The following is a 19,235-nucleotide window of genomic DNA, read 5'->3' as shown; positions in this document are numbered from 1 at the left end:
GGGAATTTCAAGTGGCAAAAAGCATAAGAAAGTACCAGACTCTTCAGAGGGAAAGGATCTCAGGATCCATGCGGCATGAGTGTTTTTTCTTTTGCTTCCTTGTCTGGAATGTTCTACCCACTCTACATCTCTTTTGGCAAAGCCCTACTCATCCTTCATGATCCAGCTCAAATGTCACCTCCTTCGTGAAATGTCACTCCTTCTCTTCCCTCCCATTAGAATTAATCATTCTCTGGAATCAATTTAACCTTTCATGAAGGCAACTGAAAATTTGTGGCAACACTTAAAATATTCATGCTAAAAACCTTCTTAGGAAATAATTTGAAATGTACACATAAAGTAACACTTAAAAATAGAAACTACAGGTCTGAAAAGATTGCTTAGTGGTTAAGGTGCTTGCCTGCAAAGCCAAAGAACACACTTTTGATTCTCAGGAACCATGTAAGCCAGATGCACAAGGTGGCACATGCGTCTGGAATTTGTTTGCAAGGCTAGAGGCCCTAACGTATCCATTCTCTCCCTCTCTATCTGCTTCTTTCTCTGTCTCAAATAAACAAAATAAAATATTTTAAAAATAATAACTACAAAGCCAGGTATATTATTAGAACACTGAGAGAAGATCAGGAGTTCAAAATTATCCTTGGCTACATCAAGAATCTGAAGCCAGCCTGGGCTACATGAGACTGTCTCAAAAACAAATATACAAACACAGTAACTACAGTGCTTATTATAATGAAAAATAAAGAATCACACACAGTTGACAATGGGAGAACACGAGTTGATAAGTGTCACATACTGAACCAATAGATGTTTTACTAGTCATACAGTTCTCCCATTGGTCAGATGAAAACATGTAAGACTGGCAGTCACAGGTGCAACACACAGCAGTTACCCTGTGGTAGCTACTACTATGACTATTATAGTACCACCATTAAAATGAGGTTTATTAAATACTGTTATGATAAAATGCTTAGGAAATAATATTGTTTCAAAATGGAGTAAAACATCTTTGCATTGCTACTCATTAAGTACATGCAAATAAAGAATGAGATTACATGATTTGGGAGGAGTGATAAAGACATGCATCATGAACATGATCTCTTATTTATTTAAAATACTTTTATTTATTTGTGAGGAAATATACACATATGTATGCATATATGTATATATCTATTTAGAGAGAGAGGGAGAGAGAGAGAGAGAGAGCGTGTGTGTGTGTGTGTGTGTATGTATGGGCACATCAGGAGTTTTGTCCTACATCGAGAAGTCAAGGGGCTGGAGAGATGGCTTAGCTGTTAAGCACTTGCCTGTGAAGCCTAAGGACTCCGGTTCGAGGCTTGATTCCCCAGGACCCATGTTAGCCAAATGCACAAGGGGGCGCACATGTCTGGAGTTCGTATATAGTGGCTGGAGGCCCTGGCGCGCCCATTCTCTCTCTCTCTCCCCCCCACTCCCTCTTGCTCTCTGTCTGTTGCTCTGAAATAAAATTAAAAAAAAAAAAAAAGTCAAAAGGACTGGTCAGCTCCAAAAGCTTCCCCAGAACTGAACACATGGACATTTCTGGAGGGTGGCATATCAGAGAGGGAATGGAAGCCTCATACCCCTTCCTCCATTCCTCACTCTCTTCATCTGTATCCTTTGTAATGTGCTTTATAAGAACAGAACAATGTGCTTCCTTTAGTTTGTGAGGCACTCTAGCAAGTTAACAGACCCAGAAGGGGTGGATGCAGGAACCCTGATCAGTTATCAGACACACAGGTAAAATACCCTGCAGCTTGAGATTGGCTTCAGAAGAAGGGAGAAACAGCAGTCTCCAGGACTGAGTCCTGAACCAGTGGGAACCAATACACTCTCCCATCAGATAATATCAGAAGTGAAGTAAATTAGAAGAAATGAGCTGTGTCTGCTACAGCATGGATTGCTGACAGGGAGAAATCCTTCTGAGGTCATAAGTCTCTGCTGATTGCTGTGGTATGACAACAGAGGGAAGGCTTGGGTTTCTAAGGTTATCCTATGTGGTCTCTACATCCTATATTTACTAGTGGATGTACATGTTTATCATGTAACTTGAGGAATGGGGAGATGGCTCAGTGGAGATACTTGCTTGAAAAGCCTGCTGTCTCAGGTTGGATTCCTTGGTATCCACATAAAGTCAGATGCACAAAGTGGTGAATGTATCTAGAGATTGCAGCAGCAAGAGGCCCTGTCACACCCATACTCACTCACACACACACTTTCTCTAGTCTCAAATAAATACAGTATATATATATATTTTTAACAAAGAGTAGGTCAGTTTTGCTTCCCTCTGCATTTATGACAATGGTACCAACTGTAATTCATTTACATGCTCTGCACAGGGATGAAATATAAGCATTCAAACAGTTTTGTTTCTCTAGAAACTCATTTGAATATTTTGAAAATATTAGATAGAGGTGAAGAGATTTTCAATAATTGTAATAAATTGTAGAATAAAACAAATGTAAAAGATCAGGGGAAAATGTAAGAATTTGAGTTTAGGCTAACTAGTGCAAGTAAATTTTTCTTCCATTTTAAAGAAATGTATTCTAAAACAGGAAGATGATAGACAGTGGCATAGTATGTGCATGAAAGGCAATGACAAACTATGAAGTGTTTTTGTGTATAATTTTTTTTTAATTTAATTTTATTTTTTAATGTGTATAATTTTTAAGAAAGTTTCCTCAGGCTGGTTTTCTCAGGCTGGGTGTGACAGCTCGCATCTGTAAGAAGCACTCCTGGCTGGGGCAAGAGAATTGCCTCAAATTTGAGGCCAGCCTGTACTACAGAGAAAAACTGTGTCTCAAGCAAGCGAACAAAAATTTCCTTTAACTCTCTTTGATTAAGCTGATTAACAATAGTGCTATTTCAGAAAAAAAGATTTATTCTATGATAAAAGGTTTTTTTGCTTATCAGATAAACCACAAGAGAATAATTTAAAAAGAAAATTTGTTTATTTATTTATTTGACAGAAAAACAGGAAGAGAGAGAGAGGAAGGGAGAGAATGGGCACACCAGGGTCTCCAGCCACTGCAAATGAACTCCAGATGCATGCACCCCATTGTGCATCTGGCTAATGTAGGTCCTGGGGAATTGAACTTGGGTCCTTTGGCTTTGCAGGCAAATGCCTTAATCACTAAGCCATCTCTCCAGCCCAATAGAATAAAGTTTTATAATGATTTTTTTTGCTTATCAGATAAACCCCGAAAGAATTAAGTATCTTGTTGTCAATGGTACATGAAAATGGGCACTTTGACACAATGTTGGCAAGAGTATAAACATATACTTGTGGGAAAATTCTTAATCAAATTTAAAAATTAAAAATGACTCAAATTACTTTCTTCGTGAAACACTAAAAACTAAATAAAACATACAATGTTTTCTATCCTTGAGATTGAATAAATGATGCAAAGTAGTATCTGTGAGATGGAAAATAAATAAGGAGGGTTCTTTACTGCTTCACATCTTTGTCTTAACCGAGTTCCCAGGCGATGAGGTCAGACCGTGAAGGAAAACCTCAGAATTCAAGATGTAGAGCTGAGGTGGCAGACCCCAGAGGAGAGGAACTACCTCCTCATTCTGAAACAGGCTAAGAAAATTTATTTCTCATGAGCCAGCAAGAAAAACAATGTAGAATTTGCAGCAATATCTTGCCTTAAGAAGTGGAACTAAAAGGAAGAAAGGTACGACCAATTAGTTCTAGAACGAATACTTATGAGATCTCACATAGATCCGAAAATCAAGCTTTGATAAACTCAAGGTGTTTCTATATAACCTAACTGTATCTCAGAACAAAGCCCATTTAGAGACATATAAAATTAAGTAGGATCCAACAAGATAAAGTTCACAATGCTTGGCATCCAATCAGAATACTGTCAGTGACACAAAGAAGAAAGCTATAAATCTCAATCAAAACCCACATGCACAGATTCTAGAATTAGCAGACAAGGCCACTGAGGCTGCAATTTTAATTTTCTTTCACATGTTCAAATATGTTGACCAAGGAGAGAACATAAACATAAATAGGGATGCAGAAGATATACATTAGACTCAAATATAACTCAGAGAGATGAAAACTACAAGTGGCTGTTAGTTCCTTCCTTGGACTTTAAACTCATTGACATTTTACCCAAGCCAGACTTCAAATTTTTCATATCTTATTGCTCAATATTTTTCTTTTTTTTATTGTAGATTGGAGTAAGAGCACTTATGAGAAGCCACTAACCTGGGTGTGGTAGCTTATACCTTAAATCCCAGCAATTGGGAGACTGAAGTAGGAATTTGAGGCCAGCCTGGGCTACAGAGTGAGTTCCAAATTACCCTAAGCTAGAATGATACCCTGATTCAAAAATTTAAAAAAAGGAAATATAGAAAGAAGAAAGATTTACTCTATTAAAACGAAAACCTATGGGCTGGAGAGATGGCTTAGTGGTTAAGTGCTTGCCTGTGAAGCCTAAGGACCCCAGTTCAAGGCTCGATTCTCCAGGACCCACGTTAGCCAGATGCACAAGGGGGCGCACACGTCTGGAGTTCATTTGCAGTGGCTGGAGGCCCTGGCGCACCGATTCTCTCTCTCTACCTGCCTCTTCCTCTCTCTGTCACTCTCAAATAAATAAATAAGAATGAACAAAAAAAATTTAAAAAAAAATGAAAACCTATGAAGAGACTGAAAAACAAAACAAAGTAGAACTGGGAAAAATATTTCCAAATCATAGATTTGAAAAAAAAAAAAAAAACCTTACATAGGAGCTGGGCATGGTGGCACACACCTTTAATCCCAGCACTTGGGAGGCTGAGATAGGAGGACTACCATGAGTTCAAGGCCAGCCTGAGACTACGTGGTGAAAGCTAGGTTAGCCTGAGCTAGAGTAAGACCCTACTTCCAAAAACAAAAACAAACAGAAACAAAGTATACAAACAAAAAAGGCTTATATATTGATGGGGAAATGGCTCAGCGGTTAAAGGTGCTTTTGCAAGTCCTGCTGGCTCAGGTTCAATTCTCCAGTACCCTTTATTAAGCCAGATGCACAAGGTGGAACATGTGTCTGGAGTTCTTTAGTTCTTTTGCAACAGTAAGACCCTGGCATACCCACAGTCTTATCTGTTTCTTTCTCTCAAATATAGTAGTAATTTTATTGTGGCCCAGGCTGACCTGGAATTTGCTATGGAGTCTCAGGGTGGCCTTGAACTCATGGCAATCTTCCTATCTCTGCCTCCCAAGTGCTGGGATTAAAGGCGTGCACCACCACTCCTGGCTACAAATAAATATATTTTTTAAAAAGCTTATATACATAGACTATATGAAAACAAAATAAAATCTTCAAAATTCACCAAGAAGGGTTGGGGATGCAGCTCAGTTTTGTGAGGCTGGCTTAGAATGCATGAGGACCTAGGTTCAATCTTTAGCGCTAAAAAAAAGTTCAACAACAAAACAAACAAAAAAAATGAGAGACTAGCAAAAGAATCAAACACATCAAAGAAGATATACAGATGGCAAATAAGCACATGAAAAGATGATGAATCTCATTAATTATTAGGAATACATGTATTAAAACCAAGTGGCTTTAATCCCAGCATTTGGGAAGTGGAAATAGGAGGATTGCTATGAGTTTGAGGCCAGCCTGGGTCTACATAGTGAGTTCCAGGTCAGCCTAGGCTACAGTAAGAACCTACCTCAAAAAAACAACAAACAAAAAGTAAGGCCTGGGGATGGAGGATGTCACTCTGGTGGAACAAGTGTCTCACATACAGAATGTCCTAGGTTCAATCCCCATCCTGCAGGCATACATATATACACCACAATAAAATTACTACAGATTTATACATTCAGAGTTAAAGCTGTCAACAGTAAGTACATTCTGTATTTCTGTTGGGAATGTCAACTAATGGTTACTTTGTAAAATAGTTCAGCAACTTATTAAAAACATATACCTGTGCTGGGCATGATGGTGCATGCAGTTAATCCCAGCACTTGGGAGACTGAGGTAGGAGGATCGCTGTGAGTTTGAGGCCAGCCTGGGACTACATAGTGAATTCCAGGTCAGCCTGGGCTAGAACAAGAAACTATCTTGAAAAAAACCAAAAATATACCTGGACTTGAGAGATGGGTTTGATTCCCCAGTACCCATAAGCCATAGTGGTGCATGCATCTGGAGTTCATCTGTAGTGGCTGGAGGCCCTGGAGTGCCCATTCTCTCTGTCTTACAAATAAATAAAAATATTTAAAAAATATACCTACTATTAAAGTCAGGTTCACATTGCTGGCAGAACAGACCTGACCAAGAGCAGCTTGAGGCAAAAAGAAGGGTTTATTTTGGCTCGAGGGGAAGCTACATGATGGTAGGGGAAAATGATGGCATGAGCTGAGGGTGGACATCACCTCCTGGCCAACATCAGGCAGACTACATCAGCAGGAGTGTGCACCAAACACTGGCAAGGAAAAACTGACTACAATACTCATGAGCTCACCTTCAACAATACACTGCCTCTATAGAAGGTGTTAATTCCCAAATCTCCATCAGCTGGGAACCTAGCATTCAGAATACTTAAGTTTATGGGGACACTGGAATCAAACCACCACACCTACTATATTATCCATTCCTAGGTATTTACTCAAGAGAGATGAGAGCATGTAAAGTTGTACAGAAATGTTTATAGTATCTTTTCCTATAATAGCCAAAAACGTTTGCAACCCACCACACACTGTATACCACATCAACGAATCTCAAAAGACAAGCTGTCTAAACAATTCAGACCAAAAAAATCCTATTTACTATATAATTCTATTCATGTAAAATTCTAGAACACTCAATCTAGCCTGTAAATCTAGTCTAGAAAGTAGGCTGTTTTGCAGGGATAGAAGCTGATGGGAAAGGAGTGGGGTATATGGATTACAAAGGGACATAAGAAGACTCTGGAGGTCATGTATATGCTTATTATCTTGATTATGATAATGTCTTTATTGTGCCAAAACATGTCAAATCACACCATAATAAAGCTGCTACGAAATGAACTAATAAAACATGTTGAGGCAACTGAAATCAATGCAGCAGTTTTAAAGAATGAGGTAACCCAAGAATTGTAAAATATGTTAAATGAAAAAGAAAATAAAGGTAGTATGCTACCATTTATGATTTTGTTTTGCTTGTTTGTTTGAGGAAGGGTCTTACTGTAGCACAGAGTGACCTGAAACTCACTCTATGGGCAAAGCTAGCTTCAAACTCATGGTGCTCCTCCTACCTCAGCTTCTGAGTACTGGGTTTAGAGGTGTGTGCCACTACACCTAGTTTTTATTTCTTTTTAATTTTTTTTTATACAAGGTCTCATTATACAATCCAGGCTGGCCTCAAACTCACTATGTAGTCCAGGATGTCTTCAAACTTGTGATACCTTGCTTCAGCCTCCAAAGTGATAGGATTACAGGCATGCCCACCATGCATGGCTCCATTTATGATTTTGTTTTAAACAAAAAAGGTTAGTCAGCCATACAACCTGTTCTAACAATTGTTTCTACATGCATCAAATGTCTCTGGAAACACATCCCAAAATTGACTGAGGGTGGAGGAGAAAGGAAGGGAAGGTGTTACCTAAAGTTTAGAGTGGGATGTTTTACTGAATACCTTTGTGAAGCATCATTTCCCATAACCCTAAATGTATCACTTTTTAAAGCAAACACACAATGACATATTGATCCTATCTTGACATCTGTCCTATAGAGACATCTATAGAAGTGTCAAAAGATTTATCTACTAATTTAACAATTATTGAAACATGTTAATGAAATAATATAATGGAAAAAAGTTGAAAAAAACCCTTTTATATTATTTTATTTTTTCAAGGCAGGGTCTCATTCTAGCCCAGGCTGAGGTGTAACTCACTCTAGTCCCAAGCTAGCTTCAAACTCACAGTGATCCTCCTACCTCAGCTCCCTGGGTGCTGGGAGTAAAAGCATGCATCACTGTGCCCAGCTTTTACTCTGTGTGCATGTGTGTGTGTGTGTATGTATGTATGTATGTATGTATGTATGTATGTATGTATGTATATGTATATAGAAAGTAATAGCTTAAAATTAACTAATGCTTACAAAATATGAAAGCATGGGCTGGAGAGATGGCTCAGCAGTTAAAGCACATCCCTGTAAAGCCTAATGGCTTGTGTTCAACTTCCTAGTACCCATGTAAAGACAGATGCATAAAGTGGAATGTGCATCTGGAGTTCATTTGCAATGGCAAGAAACCCTGGTGTACTCATTCTTTTTCTCTCTGTGCTTCCACATATAAATAAATGAATAAAAGAAAAATCTGGAAGCATACAGACTGTTGGCAACAACTGCCTTTGGGGTTGGTTCTAAATGGACAGACTGTGGGACATAAACTAAGAATGAGACTTACTTTTCTGTGATTAACATATATTCCTCTTACACTTAAAAAAATCAATGAAGATTATTAAGAATTTACACAAATGCATGGCTCTGGAGTACAGGGTCACCATCTCACTGACAGGGTGCTAGATGTTGCATGGGGCTTAGGGGATACTCACCCTTTTCCGTGCTTCAGATTTTTGGAAGCACTCATGCTGTATGAAAGTGGCTGCTGCACAGATCCTGGATGGTGCCATGTGGTCAGCATCAAGCATACTCACTGCTCGCTCCAGGGTCATCTCCATGTCTGCATTCCTAGACAAACAGTCACAGATTCAATGAGTTTCCAAACCTGCACCATCTTGCCTATCAAGCTGATTCTCTGCAGGAAGCACTTAGAAGATGCAAGCCCTGTTTTCTCTTCAGTCAGAGAAACGGCAGCATCTGATGAAAGAGTATCAGAGGCAAATGGCAGAAATACCCCAGACATCTTTAGAATGGTCTGGATCTTCCTGCCTCCATCTCCCAAATGCTGGATTATAGGCATGTGACACCGAACCAGGCTTTATATGCAGTGCTGGGGATCACACCAGTGTCTCATGCATACTAGTAAGAATCCAACTAAGTAAGTTACATTCCCAGCCTTAGGCATGCCTTGTTAGAGATGAAAATTCTCCATATTCATATAAACATTCACATAAACCTCTCAATGGCAACCTTAAGTCTTTACCATCTAGCAGGTATATGTGTATGTGTAAGGGGGGCATGTGTATGTTTGGGTGCATGTGGAGCCCAGAGATCAATGCTAGATGTCTTCGTCAATTGCTCTCCACCTTATTTTTTTTTTTTAATTGGAGAGAGAGGAAGGGGGGGGGCATGCCAGGGCCTCTAGCCACTGCAATTGAACCCAAGACATGTGCACCACCTTGTAGGCATGTGTGGCTTTGTGCACTTGTGTTACCTTGTGTATCTGGCTTATGTGGGACCTGGAGAGTCAAACATGGGTCCTTAAGATTTGTAGGCAAGCACCTTAACTGCTAAGCCATCTTTCCAGCCCATTCTCCACCTTTTTCCACCCTACCCCAGGCTGACCTGGAATTCACTATGTAGTCTCAGGGTGGCCTTGAACTCTCACTGATCCTCCTACCTCTGCCTCCGGAGTTCTGGGGTTAAAGGTGTGTGCCATAGTGCCGGGCTACTACCTTATTTTTTTAAATATTTTTATTTATTTATTTGCAAGCAGACAGACAAGCAGAGGGAGAATGGGCACAACAGGGCCTCTAGCCACTGCAAACAAACTCTAGATGCATGCACCACTTTGTGCATCCAGCTTTATATAGGTACTGGGGAGTCAAACCCAGGTTGTTAGGCTTTGCACATGACCACCTGAACCACTGAGACATCTCCCCAGCCCTACCCTATTTTTTGACATAGCGACTCTCACTGAACCTGGAACTTACCCATTAGGCTAGACCAGCTGGCCAACAAGTGCCAGAAATCCTCTCGTCTCTGCCTCCACAGCAGTGGGAATTCAGGTGCACAATGCTGCACCTGGTTTTTATGTGAGTGCTGAGGATCTAAACTCAGGTCAGCAAGTGCTTTTCCCACTGAGACCTCCAGCCCTCCTCCAGGTGTTTTACCTAGTAAAAACTTCATCCACAACCTAAGAAAAATGTTCTGCTTGATGGAGAGAGAGGGGTGGGGGGAGGGAGGGAGGGAGGGATTGTTGATTGGTTATCTTTTTAGAGTCAGCTCAAAAACCCACAAACAACCAAGGAAAGTTTGTTTCCCATCTTCAGTATACATAATACTCATATAATCCCATTACCCTAGTCTTTCATTTTCTTGAGGCTCAGCATACTTCTAGTTGACCAATATGATCATTGAAAATAATTCTTAAACTGGATGAAGACTTTCTCAACAAGTTTTTGTACAATTATTCTTTGTGGAAAGTCCAAGACAGGGCACACATTCTTGGGAATTGAACTTGGGTCCATAGGCTTTGCATGCAAGCATCTTAACCACTGAGCCATCTTTCCAGCTACTGTATACATTCTGACCCTAGTCTGACTTCAATTCCTGTATAATATACCTGCTTTCAACTTTCCTTTGATTTACTATCCAAACCTTTAACCATGTCAAACTTCCAACCTTTCTCTAAACACTTTTTTTTTCTTAATTCTTACCCATTTAATTCAAGACAACTTGAATGCCATAAAGTCTTTGTGCCTCTCTTCCCAGCTATAGCTATTCCTTTCTGCCTCTATTCTTTCCTACCTCACACTTCACCTACATTCCCTTTTCTTGTTCTTCTTTTTCTTTTTTCCTTTCTTCTCTAGCTCCTTGACTTCTACTTATAAAATACTTCTTGAAGTCCACAGAAGTGTGACTCAGAGGATGAGGTTGGGGAGACATGTGGGGGGATCAGAAAGAGCAGCTGCTCCCTAGCCCATGTCCTCTAAAGTAGGGGACACTAGAAGTGTGTGTTTTTCAGCAACTTAAGACTCTATCAGTGTAAGCTGGTCATAAGTGGTGCATGCCTTTAATCCTAGCACTCAGGAGGCAAAAGTAAGATGACTGCTATGAGCTTGAGGCCAGCCCGGAACTACACAGTAAGTTCTAGGTAAGCCTGGGCTAGAATGAGACCTTACCTTGAAAAAACAAAAGCAAAACAAAATTTTAAAAAAGACTTAGTATAAAGGGGCTGAGGGAATAGCTCAGAAGAAGAATGCTTACCTAGCATGCATATATGAGAGTCTGTGTTCAATCCCCAACAAAACACCCAAACAAACACAGATGATAATAGTAATAATGGTAAGGAAAGAAGGAAAAGAACTTAAGATACTGAAGTGTAAGTGAAAAATGTAACAGGAAGCATTTAAAATGCCACTGGTCAGAAAGATGTCCCTCTCCATTCCACACACCCCTGGCAATTTTCTGTGAAGAATGCCAGCCTTCTTGCCAATATGGCCCTGCACCACTTGGATCTCCTGACATAAGCATATGATTACACCTCTGAAAGCCAAGCACCCCCTTAGATAATGGATGGATGGCTCCCACAAGCATCAGATGCTCTGTAAATGAAAATGACCCTACTGCTCAAAGTTTCCCATTTTCAGCTTTGGAAAGATGACTCTTTTTCATTAATGGACAGGTTAGCAAGAAAAAGACAGTTTTAAAAAATATTTGCAAGAAGAGAGAGAGAGAGGGAGACACAGAGAGAGACAATGGGAATGTCAGGGCCTCTAGACAGTGCAAACAAACTCCAGATGCATGTGCCACTGTGCACTTGGCTTTATGTGGATACTGGGGAATTGAACATTGGTCACTAGGCTTTGCAGGCAAGCACCTTAACCAATGAGTCATCTCTCCAGCCCAAAGAGACAGTTTTGAGAGCACTACAAGAGTCTTAGCTGAGGCAATAAAACCTTGATCTGGGCATGTTAAAATGAAAAGGTCGAGTTGAAAGGCATCTATAAAATGCAAGATCAAAAGCAGCTGGTGATGAAGAGGACATGGAAGCATTAGATCCCCAAGATGTCTGTCCCCTGTTTTGAGAATGAATGAAAATAGTGACAATGAGGACAGAAAATAATGGTGATTCACATTATGTTACAAATGAACAATTAATTAGTCTTTGTAAGTTATTCATTAGAAAAAGGAGATGGCTAGCTGTGACTGTATAGTTTTCCAAAATGGGAAGACTATGGAATAATTAGAGAAATAATATAGCAATACAGGGATTACATAGACTAAAAATAGAAATAACAAACTATGGAATGTGTCACCTCAAAATATGCTGTTCTAGCATACTGATTATCCTAAGCTTAAAGGCACTGGAAAAACAGCATAAGATTAGAAAGGAGTCTCTGACCTCCCCCTTTCTACATAAATCGGTTCATAAAACCTCCCAAGAAAAAGGCTCCCTCTCTGCATGAGAAGGACATTCTTATCAGAGACTGTTGATTAGGCTAAAACAGGCCTGTACAAACTTAAAGTAATACTTATCTTCCCTTAGCTTTCCCCTGTATAGTTCTTAGTCACTGTACTATAGATTACTGTACCTTAGCCCAAGCCCCATCCCCTGTCGCCTATCCGCACATTTTATCATTCTTGTGTTAAAAAGGTAATGCAAGCATTAGACCTATCAGTCCTTTGGGACTTCCTATTCCTTTTGAAGACTTCCAACATATGTTTAAAAAAACTAAATGAGTGTATATACTAAAATATTCCTGTTAAAATAAAAACACTACTACTAAAGATGATGTGGAGTACAGCCAGTATCACCTCTGCTCTGACCTACTCTTAAGTCACACACTTGCTTGGTGGTTTCTCTCCTTAGTTTCACTCACTGGACTGTTCTTGTGTGCTCTGAACCCTAGTAGATACTACAACACTTACAGCATACCCTACTTGTTTTCTCTGCTCCTTTCCTGGATCTTATACATGTCACTCAGTTTTTATCTCTATATTGTGCATAGCACTCCTGGGCACACTGGAAGAACATAATATTCATTTGTTGAATTATCAGCCACCAAGAGATATAAAAATCATATTTTTAGAAGAATTCAGGCAGAATGTGATTTTAAATTAAGAAAAAAAGAAAACTTTCCAGCAGTCTGATTTGGAACAGGTAATGACTCTCTCTCACTCCAATGTCTCAGTTTTTGGATGCATCTTTAGTTTCTCTACTGCCCATTGTTCTTTTGGAAAGGCAAATTTAGAGTTTAGTATTTTGTGACACTATGGAGGTTTATAGTTTTATCTATATACTTCATAGAAATGTTCCACATGTATGAAAGAACACTCCTTTATTATGAATTTTAGTAGACACTAAAAATAAAATCTGAAAATAGGGTCTGAACAGAGATAGAAATGTCAGTGAGACAGGGACAGTATAGGGCATGAAATACATGTCTCCAAGAGCATCCTGGAGCTTTGAAGTGAGCAGAGCACACCAAGGACATGAAAGTCAGCAGGCTTAGACAGTGTTTCCCTCATTATGTGAAATATCTCTGGCTACTTCTCCTCTCCACAGAAAGCAAAATTTCCCTGCAAAAATCACAGCAGAGTTAACTTCCATTTTCTAGAACCTCAGGAATCCCAGCAAGAGACTGTTACCATTTAGTTTACATTGCTTGAATCCTAGTGCTTCATCTAGTCTTTGCAATATAATTAAATCTGCTAATAAAATTACTCTATTAACACAATATTGACATAGTATGGCTTCTGATTCTATAATCTGAAATTTGAGCAAAAAAAAGGAGGCAGATATAAACAAGTAAAGTGCTATTTCATTTCTTTCTTGTTTTAGTCCTTTACTTTTACACTGTATTCCACCCCCCCCCCCCGCCCCCACCTTTAAGGCAGGATCTCACTCCAGCCCAGGCTGACATGGAACTAACTCACTCTGTAGCTCCAGGCTACAAACTCATAGGGATCTTCCTCCCTCAGCCTCTTGAGTGCTGAGACCAAAGGCATGTGCCATCCTTCCTGGCTTATACCATGCATTTTTAAAAAATTATTTATTTATTTGAGGGAGCGAGAGAGGGAAAGAGGTGGAGTGGGGTTGAGAATGGGCACACTAGGGCCTCCAACCACTGCAAATGAACTCCAGACGCATGTGCCACCTTGTGCATCTGGCTTACATGGGTCCTGAGGAATCAAACCAAGGTCTTTTGGCTTTGCAGGCAAACACCTTAACTGCTAAGCCATCTCTCCAGCTCCCACAACCATCATTTTTTTTAAAGTTTTTTTTTTTTAATTTTTAATTTATTTATTTGAGAGAGACAGACACAGAGAGAGAGACAGATAGAGGGAGAGAGAGAGAATGGGCGCGCCAGGGCTTCCAGCCTCTGCAAATGAACTCCAGACGCGTGCGCCCCCTTGTGCATCTGGCTAATGTGGGTGCTGGGGAACCGAGCCTCGAACCGGGGTCCTTAGGCTTCACAGGCGAGTGCTTAACCGCTAAGCCATCTCTCCAGCCCCACAACCATCATTTTTAATAGTGCCTAGTGTGGATTTGCTTTTCTTATAGGGTGGAGAATATATAGGTGCATCAGACATTGGCAAAAAGCTAAAAGACTACAGGAACAACAGGCAAGTAAATGAGTGATCACAATATTCTCTCATAGAGATACACAATACTGCTGTCTGGAACAGTAAAACTAGAATGGGAAGAAGGGAATGGTCAGGAAAATGGTAGTGTTTGAGCTAAACCCAGAATTATGAGTTTAAAGATTAAAAACAGATAAAGGGCAGTAGTAGTTGGGAAAAAGAAGAGGGAGAAAAGGAGAATAAATGGATGGATGTCTTGCAGTCAAGAAAGTGCAAAGGTTTCCATGTGGTCTGGGTGTTTGGGCATGTATGGGGGTGGGCAGTGCAAACAGTGGAGGGGGATAGATACAGGAGAGGCAGAAGTTGTAAATACAAGTGAAAACAGTCTTTCCTGCCATGTTAAAAAGCACAATCACTTAGTGGAACATGTTATCAGACTCCAGAAGAACATTTTAGCAGTTCTGGAGAACATTTTGGAGTAAGATCAGAGACAGAAAACCATGGAATGGAGATGGAGAAAAGGGTGAAAACTTAAGACCCAGGATGCAAATATGGCTCAGTGATTAGTAACTGCACAGGGAAAAGAAAGGGTAACTTCTAGGTCTGTGATGTCACTGTACAGTAGGAGGAGATGGATAGGACTAGAGCTAAGGAGGAACTGATGAAATCAGTTCAGAATATACCAAGTTGAGGAAGTACAGGAAGTTACTAAACAAATATATTAGTACATAGTTTAGACGGCAGTGTTGAAAATGGCACACTGGGAATCATGAAGATACCAATGAAGAAGCAGGGACCCCCTGGAAGGGCACCAGGGCTCCGAAGAGTAGGGTTCCAAAGATTTCTTCTTTGGGCCTGAATGAAAGGGGAACTCTGAGAGGAATTAAAAGGAACTTACAAGTAAAGGCATGAGTGGAAAATCGGGAGAGATGTGTCCTGACAACTAACAAAATCGAGGATGTCCTACGTGCTGAGGCACACATGAGTGATATGAAGTCTGGTGTGTCTGCTCAGTTGCTGTTGCTCCTCCATTCATCAGGAGAATGCTTGAAAGTGTGGGACAGAAGCCATTCTCTAGTTGGCTGATGAGCTAGGAAGTGTTGGGGGTGCATGCATGAGGGCAGAGATGGAGGAAGAGAAGAATGATAGTGAATTGGTAATGTGGAATGATAGTTTTGTACTGTTAAAAGTTATTCTGGTGAAACTATGCCTATCACAAATATCAGGCTATAATAGACATTCAATAAATTTTTAATTATTTATTTAAAAACCTTTATCAGTTTTCCCCCCATAATTGCCTGATGTATAGTTTTCTCTTTATAAATGTATTCATATTGACAAATATCTTCTTTCTCTAAGAAATGTTAGAGTTTTACATTAAATTTTGCTTTATAAAAAATACTCCTGTTACAATACTAGATGAGCTCCAACATTAGTTTATTACCATAGCCAGTGGGTATATTGCACAATTTCACTTAAAATTTAGGGATGGTAAAAGGTTAGCAATTACCATTAAGCAACTTTAAAACTGAACAATAATCACATTTTAATGTTTATTCTTAAGATACTACATCATTATTTTCAAAGTTACTGTTTTAATCGTCCTTTTTTTTTTTTTTGGTATTTCAAGGCAGAGTCTCACTCTAGCTCAGGCTGACCTGGAATTCACTAATAGTCTCAGGGTGGCCTCGAACTCAAGGTGATCCTCCTACCACTGTCTCCCAAGTGCTGGCATTAAAGGCGTGTGCCACCATGCCCGACACATCCATCTATTTTTAAACCTTCCTCTTAGTAACTACCTCAGAACTTGTACTTGAGTAATAAGAGTTAAACTCCCAAACTGCAGAAGAGGAGGAAGAAAGGATATAAGAGCCAGAGGATGGGGTAGAGTGCCATGAACACTATCTTCCAGACATGAAGTGGCCAAGGCATTCATGACCTCACAGCAGCTGTCATTACTTACAGAAAGCCTGAACCCTATTGTTTCATCATGGGTGATGACAGAGAGGGGGGAAAAGGCATCAAAATAGAAGAGGGACTAGTAGGAAAGAAGGGGTTCAATGCAATGGAGATGGGGAGAAGTGCACTGAGATAATGGGAGGGGATTATGATCAAAAAAGATTATTTACAGTATAAAAATTGTCAATCAAAAAGTTAAAAAATAGACCAGGTGTGGTGGCACATGCCTTTAATCCCAGCACTAAGGAGGCTGAGGTAGGAGGATCACTACAAATTTGAGGCCAGCTTGGGCTACAGAGTGATCACCATGAGTTTGAGGACAGCCTGGGCTATAAAGTGAGTTCCAGGTCAGCCTGGAGTAAGATCCTACCTTGAAAAACCAAAATAAAATTAAAAAAAAAATTGAAGGTAAAAAATTTTAAAGTTTAGTTTCCCAAATTAGTCAAGGCATAATGTAAACAGAAATGGAAAAGGCAATGACTTTCACTGAACTGAAAATTCAATTACTGTCATTATTTAATTTTACCAAGAAATATCCTCTAAATCCCAGTACTGGAACTAAAAAGTTAAAGAATCAAAAAAAAAAAAAAAAAAAATTCGCCTTTAATCCCTGCACTTGGAAGGCAGAGGTAGGAGGATCACCGTGAGTTCAGCCTTGGCTAGGGTGAGACCCTACCTCGAGAAACAACAACAACAACAAAAATCAATGGAAGAGAAGAGGCAATTACAAATGAGCTGCCTTGGGGGGGCTAGGGAGATGGCTCAGCTAGGAACAGCACTTGTCCCACAAGCACGAGGTCCTGAGTCTGAGTCCCCACTACCCATTAAACAGCTGGGCATAGCCATGAATGTCTGCAACTCCAGTCCGGTGGGGAGCAAAGGTCGGTGAAGGTTCCTGTTTAGCCAGTCTGATTGAAAACGGCAGATGGGTTCAGTGTGAGACGTCTCGAGGAAGCATGGATACGGCAGCGGTAATAGATGGAAGGAACTGTGCACACATCTGTACAGACACCCCCCCCCACACCTATTACACAAAACAACAACAACAACAAAAAAGCATCCAGCTGTCTTTCCTTAGTACTCTCACAGTAATAACAAAACAGCACTTTAACTTCATGCAGAACCAGGAATGAACCTTTTGGCTTTTTCTTAAATTGCCAGGAATGATTCCAGCAAGCACGTGCATGACGTAGTGCACGCCTCGGTCTACTCCGGAGTCTCCTCTTGCTCTCTGGGCAGGTAGCTTGGCTCCGGGCCCGAAGTTAAACAGGCTGACCTGTCCGTCCGGCAGCTAGCTGTCTGAAAACTCATTTTTGAATGACTTATCTCTGGAAGCTTGTCTGCCCTGGCCTGGGCTTGGAAGTGCCAGCTAGGGCTGCCAGGGTGTCTGGGACGGAATGTGCTGGCACGGGAGGGAGGGAGGGAGGGAGGGAGGCACGGAGGGCAGGGCGGGGGCTCACCCGAGCTGGGAGTCTGTGAAGCCGCTTCTCTCCACACTGGCGTCCCTGGCGCCCGCGGCCGCCTGGCCCACCGTGGGCAGCGTCCGGCCCGCGTCGGGCGGCGCGCTGTGGAAGGAGCTCCGCGGCCACGAGGCCCGGGCGGCCCTACTCTGCACGGCCCCGGGCGGCCGGGCCTGGCCGGCGGGTCCCGCGCTCAGGAAGTTCTCCTTCTCCAGCAGGCTGCCCGCGCTGTGACTGGTGCCCGGCCGGGGCTGCGGGAGGCCGTCGCAGCCCGCGTCGCTCACGGACCAGAGCCCCGGATGTCGCCGGCGGGCGTCGAGCGAGCGCTGCACGCCGGCCGCCTGGCGCAGGCCCCGCGTCTCCCAGCGCATGCGCGGCGGCAGCGTGAGGCGCCCGCCCGCCGCCGCCACCGCCGCGGCCGAGGCCGAGGCGCGGCTCCTCCACGCGCCCTGCTGGTACTCGCTGTGCGCGTAGCGGGGCCGCTCGGGGCTGCCGTCGGGGGACATCTCCAGTCTCCGGAGGGGCTGCCTCCAGGAGCGCTCCTCCACCGACTTCTGCGAGCTGTACTGCGCCATCCCTCGCCCCCAGCGACTTCCATAAGTGGCAGCCGTGCCCGCCTGCGGGAGACAGAAATCGAACTTTCACGAGGCGTGCCTTCTCTGGGATGATATAAGACGTCCATTTGTTTGAATCAGATGGGGACCTTGGGCCCCTTTCGGAAAAAAGTCTTGTTTTAAACAAGACTTGATTGAATCTAGACATATTTTTTACAGTTAAGATTTAATGCTATTGAATGTGTCTCAGTTTTCCAGCATCCACATAGTATCAATTTTCTCAAAATTCAAGGACTAGTAACAGGATAAATACTTTTTAAAAAACACAATCAAAAACGTTTGAAAATGTTTCCCTGATAAGTAGTATGTATGCTGATTTCTAAATGTCTCTTTCCTTCCACTGGTTGTTGATAAATTTGGTAAAAGTATCCTACCTTGAACATGTCATAGTTTCTAGGAGCAGGGGAACCCCTTCCAACAAAATCATTTTCAACCAAGTGCAGGTTGTAGACATACTCGGGAACACTGCTGGTTCGGTGAAGATTCCCTGCAATTGAGCAAACATTAAAATAATTTAGGATATTAATGAACAAATCAATGATTACAGAGCACATGACAACTATATCTGAAACTTAAGTAACTAAGGTCAATTACAAATATTAAATTTTTATCAATTTTTAAAATTTTATCTTGACAGACACACACACACACACACACACACACACACACAATGGGTGTGCCAGGTCCTCTAGCCACTACAAAGTAACTCCAGACCCATGTGCCACCTGGTGTACCTGGCTTATGTGGGTCCGTCCTGGGGAACTGAACCTA

General features: G+C 41.5%; 1 protein-coding gene across 1 annotated transcript in view; it reads right to left on the bottom strand.

Moving 5' to 3' along the window:
- Pkp2 (plakophilin 2) overlaps positions 1 to 19,235 on the bottom strand; it is a 97,146-nt gene that overhangs the window by 61,068 nt on the left and 16,843 nt on the right. Inside the window, exons 2-4 of the mRNA XM_045148618.1 lie at positions 18,839 to 18,951; positions 17,851 to 18,467; positions 8,554 to 8,689 (exon numbers count right to left, since the gene is read on the bottom strand). Of these exons, the coding sequence (XP_045004553.1) occupies positions 8,554 to 8,689; positions 17,851 to 18,467; positions 18,839 to 18,951 (866 nt within the window). The remainder of the gene's footprint in view (positions 1 to 8,553; positions 8,690 to 17,850; positions 18,468 to 18,838; positions 18,952 to 19,235) is intronic.

Source organism: Jaculus jaculus, chromosome 5 (genome assembly GCF_020740685.1).
Source record: "Jaculus jaculus isolate mJacJac1 chromosome 5, mJacJac1.mat.Y.cur, whole genome shotgun sequence".
Lineage (NCBI taxonomy): Eukaryota > Metazoa > Chordata > Mammalia > Rodentia > Dipodidae > Jaculus > Jaculus jaculus.
This window is presented reverse-complemented; position numbering and strand designations above follow the sequence as displayed.